The sequence below is a fragment of the Zootoca vivipara genome, chromosome 11, assembly GCF_963506605.1.
Source record: "Zootoca vivipara chromosome 11, rZooViv1.1, whole genome shotgun sequence".
NCBI lineage: Eukaryota > Metazoa > Chordata > Lepidosauria > Squamata > Lacertidae > Zootoca > Zootoca vivipara.
In genome coordinates, this window is record NC_083286.1 from 41,981,404 (window position 1) to 41,992,546 (window position 11,143).

At 42.6% G+C, this 11,143-nt stretch overlaps 1 protein-coding gene across 1 annotated transcript; it reads left to right on the forward strand.

Annotated features, from left to right (window-relative positions):
* The first annotated feature begins 2,305 nt into the window (after window positions 1–2,305).
* On the forward strand, window positions 2,306–10,808 carry ESM1 (endothelial cell specific molecule 1). The gene is made up of 3 exons (XM_035100542.2): window positions 2,306–2,872; window positions 7,952–8,107; window positions 9,176–10,808. Exons 1-3 carry the CDS (start codon window positions 2,572–2,574, stop codon window positions 9,274–9,276), a joined length of 558 nt encoding a protein of 185 aa, XP_034956433.1. The 5' UTR covers window positions 2,306–2,571; the 3' UTR covers window positions 9,277–10,808.
* The last annotated feature ends 335 nt before the right edge of the window (window positions 10,809–11,143 follow it).

Genomic DNA, 11,143 nt, shown 5'->3' on the forward strand with positions numbered 1-11,143 from the left:
AAAAGAACAGAAGGAGAGGAAGGGTGTGGGCACTGGGTGGGCCAGTTGGGTTGCCAGAGAAAAGGAGCAAAGGGAGGGGGAAGAGGTTCTGTGAGTCATCATCACCAACATTCCAACATTCCAAACTGGTTCCAAACCTCTTTGTATTTTCTTGGAAGCCACATTTGGGTAATAGCTTCTATTTTAAAAGAATATAAAGCACACCAAGGATGCCACATTCTGGATGAGTTAGATGTTCTTGAATTTGCATAGCAAATCTGCAATCACTTGGTCATGACTGCCCAAAGAACCTCTGGTATGTTTGTGACTTAATGCTCCACATCCCCTAAGCCCTCTGTCATTCTTGTATTCAACTAGAGCATCCATGACAAATGGCTACTCAACCTTTGCTTAAAAACCTCCAAGGAAGGAGAATCTACACCTTCCAAGGGAGACCATTCAACTGCCGAATAGCTCTTACTGTTAGAAAGTTTTTCCTGGTGTTTCTCCTTTCTTGTAACTTCAAACCATCGGTTTGAGTCCAATCCTCCAGAGCAGGAAAAAAACAAGCTTGTTCCCTGTGACAGCCCTTGAGATATATGAAGATGGCTATCACATCTCCTCTCAGTCTCCTCTTTTCCAGAGGAAAAACATACCCAGCTCCTTCAACCGTATCTCATAAGGCTTGGTTTCCAGACACATGATCATCTTGGTTGCCTTCCTCTCCACATGATCCAGCTTGTCAACATCCTTCTTAAATTGTGGTGCCCAAAATTGGACACAGTACACTGGGTGTGGTTTGACCACTATGTGGTTCTTAAGTTCTGGAACATCCAGGGGGACTCTCAGGATGGCTCATGATGACTCAAGAGAAGCAGCTGTTCAAAGGGTCTTGTGCTTCCTTTTGTGAATTCCCCACCATTGTACAAAATGAAACTTTTGCATCTCTCCTGGTGGAGTGTCCATCGCCGAGGATGGGGAGATTGTCTCTGGGACAGGCAGGAGTGTAGCAGTGAGAAGTGAATAGCACTTACATGCCATGGTCCTTCCCCACTGTTGTCATGTTCAAAATTGCTCTAAGTGGCACTGAATAATAGAAACATGAAAAGATTCCAATTCCTAATTAGAAGAAAGAAAGGCCCATCGCCTTCCAAGATTTATTTCTCTTCAGCAATGATTCTCATGAGTAGAATGTCTCTGTCTTACCTCCTGCCTCCTGAGTTTGAACAGCTGTTCTACTGGCTCTTCCTTGCAATGGCTTTGAAAGCCTGAATGCCATTTAAACAGAAAGAAATGTGAACATTTAGCCTTGGTTTTCTCCAATGGATGACCTGAAATTTCTCCACCAGAGTCCAGGAGCAGGAGGTTGTGATGTTTCAGCCTCACTTGGCACACACTTGACACTGCCTGCATGCAGATCAGATGCTCCAACGCTCATTCACAGCCCTTCCCTGTGGCCTTAAGATAACTTGGAATCTTGGCAGAGAATCATACCCATAAATTGGTCCTCTGCTCCTGGGAACAGCATATCAGCCAAAAGATACTGAACTGATAACTGTCAGATATTTGAAGGTGAAAACACAAGACCTTGACACCTATCTTACTTTGTTGTCTTTGGCATGTCTCTTTGAACACAGTACCTCAGTTAACTACCTAACCTAAATGTTGACAGGATTATTCTTTTTGTTCCAAATAAGAGTTAAAGCACCCTTCTCGAACCTGAGTTCCTCCAGATGTTGTTGGAGCACAACTCCTATCATCTGTGAACATTGGCCATGCTGGCTGGGACTGATAGGACCCAGAGTCCAAAACATCTGGAAGGCACCCGGTCAGGGAAGGTTACTTTAAAGCAGGCATCCCCAAACTTCAGCCCTCCAGATGTTTTGGACTACAATCCTCATCATCCCTGACCACTGGTCCTGTTAGATAGGGATCATGGGAGGTGTAGGCCAAAACATTTGGATGGCCGCAGTTTGGGGATGCCTGCTTTAAAGTAACAAGACATCACTTTATATTACCAAGGTTGGTAGCAGGGGTTTAGAAAATGAATTGACCATGGCAGCAATGTAGTTAGATATACGATCTCTTTCTGGCTTTGGGAGCTGCTTTTGTAGTGAAAAGGGTGATTTGCAAGGGGATCGAGCCAATGTTGCCCTGAAGGAAAGGTATGTAACCTACTACTGCTCTTCCTCCCCACCCCACCCCCGTGCACTTTTCTGGCAGACATCCTTGAGCATTTGAGACGGATATGAGAGTTTTCAGCCCTCACTGGAAAACAACCCAACTAAACATAACAGATTACATCAGCTCAGGCTTTTCAATTCCTGGATGGCAGCAGCGTGCTAATCCAACCTTCATCCTGGATTTCGCAAAGTAAAACAAGGGAGGCTGGCAAGAGGACAGCTTGAGGAAATTGACGACGGCAGGCCTGGTGAGCAGTAGGCTGTATAAAGGCTCAAAAAACTGCAAGCTGATCTCCCAACTACTACTTCTACTCCAACTACTACGTCCCAGCAGCAGAAGAAGACCTCAGAGCTAAATTTCTCAACCTGCTCTTCTGCAGTGGAAATCGTGCACCTAGCACCAAAAGACATGAATCGTTTTTTGGTCTTCACTCTCTTTTTGGTACCCACAAATGCTGGACCTACTTGGAGTACCAAGTATGCTGTGGACTGCCCTGAGTCCTGCAACAGCAACGAATGCAAAAGCTTGGTGCACTGTAAGAAGCTGGTGTTGGATGACTGCGGCTGCTGCAGGGTCTGTGCTGCAGCCTTGGGAGAGACGTGCTACCGGACCGTCGCAGGGATGGACGGCGTGAAATGCGGCCCCGGATTGAAGTGCCAGTTTTTTTCCGAAGAGGATGATTTTGGTGACGAGTTCGGTATCTGCAAAGGTAAATAAAGGACAGTCGCTGGATAAAACTGCCAGTCATGACAATTAGGATGACACTCTCCATGTGTAGTAGCTGGTGATTTCATCCAGAAATACACAATTAGTGCTCTTTATTTTAAAAGCAACAGCAACACCCATCCACATTTGAATTATCCTGGCAAAAGCCTGGCAAAAGCCTCTCTGAGATGAAGACAGACACAAATGGTTATTTATTGTTAAATCAATATTATGTCTAGTGCTTTCATTTCACAGTTTGGTAAGGTAGGTCGTAATTTCTATGTTTTGCAAACGGAGGCTGAGGCAGGGTTGCTTGAGGATGCCAGCGAAATCTATGGCTGAGGTAGGTCTTAAACCTAACCGACTCTTATGCTGGCCTTCCAGAAACTAGCCAGGCCGCATCCATTTGGAAAAGGACACTTTTTAACAGAAACAACTTTTAGTGATTGACTGGGAGATATGCACAGAGGGAAAAACTCTCAGGAGGGTGGTCCTAGGTGAACATGTCTGACCAGGAGCATAGATGACCAAGAGAATGTAGTCTGCACTCCACAACAGGAGTTGTGGTACAAAAGATTTGTTTGGTGAGAACCCCACACCCAGCAGTGAAGATACAGGGTGATAGTCAGCATTAGTCATACTCAGACCCGTTGAAATTAATGGGCATGACTAATTTAGGTCTATTAATGCTAATGAGTCTACTCAGAATCAAATTGAATTGGATGCAATCTGTTTTCTTGCATGAGAAAAAGCTATCCCAGGTGTGCATAGCTTCCATAGCACCAAGATGGGTGCTGTGAGTCTTCAGATGCCTCCTTGTTCCCCCTCTCCTCCCCAGCACCTAACAGGTGTTTTGTACTGATGTCAGAGATACAGCCCTTATTGGCACCAACTTTGTTAGAAGCAATGTACGTACTTTGTCAGATAAAGGTAATACATAGATAGATAGATAGATAGATAGATAGATAGATAGATAGATAGATAGATAGATAGATAGATAGATAGATAGATAGATGTCTTTATTCGGCTATGAGCCCACAACAGAAATAAAATAAAATACATTCAATTACAAAAGCAAACGCATTATAATCTTCGACACAGCAGTTAAAAAAGACTAAAAGAACTAATACACCCAATCTTCTCAATTTTACAGGCAAAAATGATGAAAGTAATATTGCAAAGCCGTTTAAGCTGGAATTTTGAATAATATAGTATCAATATTCTTGGAGTGTTTCATGGCGTCTTTTATATGAAATAACTGAAACTGCTAGATTCTTATCTAGCAACCTGCAGTGTTCTTTGGGGAATCGTATCTTGCAACAAGCAAGCCAATTGTGTCTCAGAGAGATTATCAGCAATTTCCAAAATAACTGGGTTCAAAATTCTAGTCCGGGGTAAGATGTATAATGGGCATTTAAATAATACATGATGAAGCGACTCTATTGATTTGTTATCACATGTACATAAAACTGAAATTTTGCCATTTGAAAAGGTAATACAATTCTTGACTGTTCCGCTTCAGAGTGCCCATGGGGTGTGCATGAACTTTTTTTAAAAAAAATGCTGAGTGCTGTCTCATATTAAAATGTTAAACCTTTTTCTCTAATGAACTAGTTTGTTACTAGTTTGACATATATGGGCAGAGTCTTTTCCCCCTCTTTTATTGTTTTTATATTCCATCCTTTTCTCCAATGAGCTCAAGATAGCATACAGTACATGGTTCTGCCCCTCTTCTTTTAATCCCCACAACAGCCCTTTGTTGTAGGTTAGGCTGAGTGGCAGTGACTGGCCCAAGTGAGCTTCATGATGAAATGTGGATTTGAACCCTGGACTCTCAGGCCCTAGTCCGACACTCTAACCTCTATAACATATGAGGGGCTCATTTAAAAATTTCAATCTCCCATCTGCAGTCTGAAGTTGTATACACTAGTAGTCCAATCTACCACTTTTACTCTGCTTAATAAGTAACCTAATATACAGGTTGTTAGGTGCCTGGAAATATACAGAAGTACCGGTACATGTATAGTCTTCTGATCAAGGGAAATCATGGTACAGCTCTGTTCTGACTTGGTGAGATCACACCTGTGCCACAATTTATGAAGGATATTGACACATGCAGAGGAGGGCAACCAAGATGATCAAGGGTCTGGAAACCAAGCCCTATGAGGTATGGTTGAAGGAACTTGGTATATTTGGCATGGTAAAGGGGAGATGTGATATCCATCTTCAAATAACTAAAAGCCTGTCACATGGAGGATGGAGCAAGCTACGACCCAAACCAATGGCTTCAAGTTATAAGGCAGGAGACTCCAACTAAATGTCCGGAAGAACTTTCCGACAGAAAGAGCTGTTCAAAAGTAGAACAGACTCCCATGGTGGATTCTCCTTCCTTTGAGGTTTTTAGGCCATTGACAGTTGAGATTCTTGCAGTGTCAGGGGTTTGGAGTAGACGATTCTATAGGTCTTTTCCAATTCTATGATTCTATGAAAATGTACATTTCCTTACGGTTTCTGCCTAGGGGGTAATAGCTTTCGGAAGCTGTTTGGATTCCTCAAATCTGGCTACCAAAAAAGACATTTTTATTTATAGGATTCTGATGGCCTAAGTGATTTGAAACGCAGGTTAGCATGCTTGCACATGAGCCAATATAGACATTTCAGGAAGCCAGGTAAGTACAGTATACATAGGATTGCAAGGATTGCATCCTTAAAGTCTAGACATATTCCCTGGGAGTTAATCTCATTTGATGTTCTCAGTACTCTCTTTGCACTAAAAGTGCACCCATCGCGCATTTAAAGCCCATGGCTCTCCCTTAAAGACTTCTGGGAACTGTAGTTTGTTAAGGATGCTGTGAACTGTAGCTCTTATGAGGGTGGAACTATATTCCCAGGAATGGTTCTTCGGGGAACCATTTGCTTTAAATGTGCACCGGTATACTTTAAATGTATGCTACAGATCGTATGTCAGTGGAGTCGTTTTCAGTGGCATCATTATCACTTATAGTGAGCTTACGTTATAACTGGCTATATTCATATATAGCCAAAATGGCACTATCAGTATGACAGAGCAGGGGTGCCAACTTGAATAAAAGATTGTGGGGGCCCAGGTAATCCCCACCCTGCAAAATTGATCACATGACGCAGTGCACAAACACCATTTGAATGGGAATGCCCACCAACTTTGCAGGGCCCCGGCCCCCTCAAATATTTTGTTGTGGGGGACCGAAACCCTCATGGCATCTAGGAGTTGGCTCCTATGTGCCAGAGGCTTGGGAGAATCCAAAGTTTGTAGAATTGCAACAACAGCAGCAGCAGCAGCAACAACAACAACAGTGGAATGACTGAGGGGTGGGGGGAATGGAATGGCGTGTCCAGTAATCTGAATAGGATCACCGGGCATGACAACATTATGTTGCAGGTCCCATGTATTTACTTAGGTGCTTAGGCTTGCAGGCTTACGTTTTGATCCATTGGGGAACGAGAACCTTCCTGTAAAATAAGCTTCAAACCGGCTAATCACCTGTTTGAAAGAGGCTGGGAGTCAGAGGAGGTGCTGCAGTCCGTTTCCCACACTCCTTCCCAAGAAGCCTGATTACAACTTATTAAAGAGCTACGCAAGAGCAGGCCTGGAATGGGTTGTGTGGGATCCTGAAAAGCTTCACATGCAAGAATTCCTCACCCATCTACGAAAGCATGTCCCTGTAGGTGATGAGTCCTGGTTGGAAGGAGGTACTCGAGTGGTTTCTTAGGCAAGGCTTAAATGACTTTTGAGGTTGCTTCCAGAGGCCAGGCAGCCTGAACACTGTGCATTTCTCCTAAGCTGTTTGCAGGGAGATTAGACAATCTTTGGCAATTTATTGAGCATTCATTATTCTGATAAGTTTGCAGGGAGGTTAGAGGGCGTTGCACCAAGCACATGTTATCTCATGCACTTCCATGCATTTCTGTTCTCATCACTTTTCTTATAACAAATAGTCTGGTTTTTTTTGGGGGGGGGAATAGGGGGCAGCTATGTTGCAAAAGACCTCCCAACCAACTTGAATTGCATAACTGAATTTGCCAGTATGTGATTGAATCCCACTCAAAAGTAGCAGCAGCCTGGAAGCCCCCTGAGTCTCCCTTGCACAATATATTTGGTGGTGTGGTCACTGCAAGTGAAGAGTAATTAGAAAAGTTTCATAGGAGTACAATTCTTATGTGTGTTTTAGCCAATGGAGATTTTATGTTTGCATTTCAAATGGATGTAAATGAAAACCCGCTTCACAACCTGCTTTAATTTCAGGAGCATGGAATTGCTTTCTGCTGCTGCGTCAAAGCAGCATCCAACGTCTTGCAGTGGGGGTGACTTTTTAGTTGTCTTCCTGGCACATTATCAAGCTTTAAATATGTAGTGGAAACAAAATAAAAAAAATTCCTTCCAGCAGCACCTTAGAGACCAACGAAGTTTGTCATAGGTATGAGCTTTCGTGTTCATGCACACTTCTTCAGATACACTGAAGCAGAAGTCCCCAGACGCTTGTACTGTAGTCAGATGGTGGGGGGGGGGAGGTATTACTCAGAAGGGTGGAAGTGATTGACAGACTGATAGCTGCTGATGACTGTTAACGACACGGCAAAGATAACTGTTTAATTCCAACCACTTTATCTCTAGCTAGCATCCTTTGTTCCTCTTGATTATATATTTTTAGAAGGTCGAAATCTGTGTCTAGCCTTCAGGAAAGGCAAAGGAAACAATTTAACTGAACATGTCTTTTGCAAGTAATAAAGTAATATTATTAACATGCTTGCAACTGTGGAAAATATATGAAGAGATATAAACACACACATGTTGGCATTGTTGCTTTTTTTCCTTTTCGAATTGCTTTCATATTATTGCTTTTCAAATTGTTTTATTATGAAAATCTTTGAATCATTAAGGGGGGTGGGAGAGAAGTGAAGTTCAAGGTATATAATCAGAGTCTTCCATAATTAGGAATCCATAGAATCGTAGAATTGTAGAACTGGAAAGGCTCCAAAGGGTCATCTAGTCCAACCCTCTGTGATTCATAATAGATTCACTGCTGTTTCTTTTTCTGTCTTGCAGAGTGTCCGTACGGTACCTATGGACTGGAGTGCCGGAGAACCTGCAACTGCCAGTCTGGCATATGCGACAGAGTAACTGGGAAATGTCTGAAATTTTCGTTTTTCCAACTGGCTGCATCAAAGCCCCCCAGCAGACGAAAGCTAATTCCACATGCAGGTATGTGTTAATTTCTCAAAGCAGGAACAGGGAAACTGGTCCCTCCAGACGTTGTCGGGACTCCACCTCTCGTCTGTTCCAGCCAGCATGGACAACAGCCAATAATGATGAGAGTTGTAGTGCAACCATGTCTGGAGGTTCCCATCCAAGCAATATGCAAGTGCATTGAATGAACAGGAGCTGTGCATGAGCACCATGGCACTATGCAAGGGAACTTTCTGATAGGAGCATAGGAAGCTGCCTTATACCGAGTCAGATCAATGGCCATCTATGTTGGCTGGCAATAGTTCTCCAGGGTTTCAGGCAGAAGACCCCTGCTGGAGAAACCAGGAGCTGAACCTGGGGGCCTTCTGCATCTGCTGGCCGGCAAGACTCCTTGCTGCCTTTGTCCCAAGAGACTAACATAGCTGTGCTTCAGAGATCTATAACACCCAGTCATCAGACTACACAACCACATGCACCTCTCCAGGGCTGCATATGCAAGTAACTTATGCTGCATGCACAGCCTTGTTGAAGGGCATAGAATCATAGAGTCATTGAATTGTAGAGTTGGAAGGGACCCCCGAGGCAGATTGGTTAGATCAGTGTTTCCCAAACTTTGGTCTCCAGCTGTTTTTGGACTACAATTCCCATCATCCCTGACCACTGGTCCTGCTAGCTAGGGATGATGGGAGCTGTAGCCCAAAAACAGCTGGAGACCCAAGTTTGTGAAACACTGGGTTAGATCTATGTATGGTAGTGGGAGATATTACACATGAGTCTCCCATGGCAGAATGATGTCCAGATGCATTGTTAAGGTGAAGACCAGAAGAGGATGGAGGGACAAGGTCTCCATGATTGTAGCCATGATATTTAAATATCTTCTAGATCTGATGCACAGAACCTGTGGTCCTCCCCATATTGCTGAACTACAACTCCCATCATCCATGGCCATTGACCATGCTTGCTGGGGCAGATGGGAGTTGTAGTTCAGCAACATCTGGAGGGCCAACGGTTCCCTGTTCTAGACGAAGGCACAAAGGAATGGGGGAAATCATTTAATAATCTTTCTCTCTTTTAAACTTTCAGCGAATGAAATGGGATCCGGTGACGGCAATTCTGTAAAAGAGGATTTTGTCAAAGAAAAAGCCATTAACTCCCCCATAACGAAATGGCTAAACCCTCGCTGATATTCGCCTACATGGGCAGGACTTTCAAAACTGATGTGCTTTCTTCACATTTATAATGAATGTTCAGCAATCTGCTCCAGCAAAGGAAATAGTAATGTGTAATAAACAAATAAACGAATCCAGTCTGTAACTTCAGGAAAAGAGTATATGACTGTGTACAGTGTACATGTTTTAAAGAACACATCTTAATTGTCATTAGAATACTAAAGTACATTATGAACTGTTGAATGTAAACTCTTTTGGAAAGGACACATGAATCTAGGAATCATCTCAAATCTGCAAGCCCTACACAAAATATTCATTCATTTAAAACATAGGGATTGTATGGTGACATAAGTCTACCAATGTTAGGAAATGTAAATTTTATAGCTGATATCCTGGTAGACTGATGAATGTAATAAAAGGGACTAGAATCAGTATTAATTTTGAATATGAAGACTATAGCCCTACACATATTGACATGGAAGTAAGAGCCATGGAATTCAGTGAGACTTATTTTTGTGTAAGCATGCCTAGGATCAGGGCTGCACCGTCACAATCCAAGACACAGCTAAACTTGCAGGCAGTTGAATCCTATGTATGTTTACTTGGAGTTACGTGCTACTTATGTTCAGTGGGCCTTACTCTCTGGTAAGAGGGCATTGCTGCCTTTACCCAGTTGAAAATGTATCCATGCCCTTAAGCACCCTTCGTTCAGTGTTAAATGGTGGCTTAAAACCACATTTTTCAGCGATATACCGTAAATCCCATCAAATTCAATGGGATTAAGGCCACTTGTCTGCAGGATTGCACCCTCACAGTTTTGTCAGGTTCCTTTTACACAGGAAAGACCACGAACCTACTTTCCACAGCTCATAATGCACATCTCAAGTGTGACAAACCCAGGCAGGTTTACAGCAGTTTTTAAACAGTGATTCAACTGCTGTAGATTGTATGGGCTACTAATTATGTAAAAACACTATAGCGGCAAATATTGTAAATAATGCACCTGTTGGAACAGAATGAAGGAAGCTGGAATTAAAATGAACTTTCTGTAGGAAATGTGGAGTTTTTATAAGAGGAAACTCTTACAGGTCATCAAAGTGTAAAAAATAAGTTAGGGGCAGCCCCCTTAGGCCTCTTAATGTATTTATTGGTGCTGAACCAAATTTCCCCTGCTGCAATAGACCAACATTTAGACTGGCTTCAATTTGTAAGGCTGAGTTGTCAGTCTGAAGACGGGAGTTCACAATGGAAGTGCCAACACAATCAGCAGTACAGAAAAGTGCAAACAATTCCTGTGTAAGTCAATGGATCATTTCGAAGCAAATCAGATTTGAGACTCCTCCGGGAAATTTTTAGTCAAATAAATGTGGTTTGGCAGGCATAATGAGAGAGTTTATTTAAATAGTGCTGTGAATACTTTCATGAATTTAGTTCTTTTATTGTTGCTCTTTGTCAGATATTTGTGACTATGATGGATCTTTGAATGTGCATGTAATAAGCTCAATGTTTATAAGTGTATATGTGTATTATTTCCCAATAAATCAGATAGAAACATATTGCTTCCACATTCTGTTCATGATAGTTAGGGATGATGCGAGTTGTAGTCTGACAACATCTGGAAGGCCACACGCTAGCCACCCCTGCAATACCTGATGTCACAATATACTGTGATCCTTTAAACAACAACAACTAGAAGGGTCAGAGATTGAAACTGGGACTTTCTGCATGTAATCTAATTTTGAGTTACATTTCTTTTTCCGTTTTTAAGACAGAGCAAAACAAGCTCAGTCGGTAGAGCATGAGACTCAATCTCAGGGTTATGCATTCAAGTCCCACATTGGGCAAAAGATTCCTGTGTTGCAGGGGGTGTGGTCCCTTACAA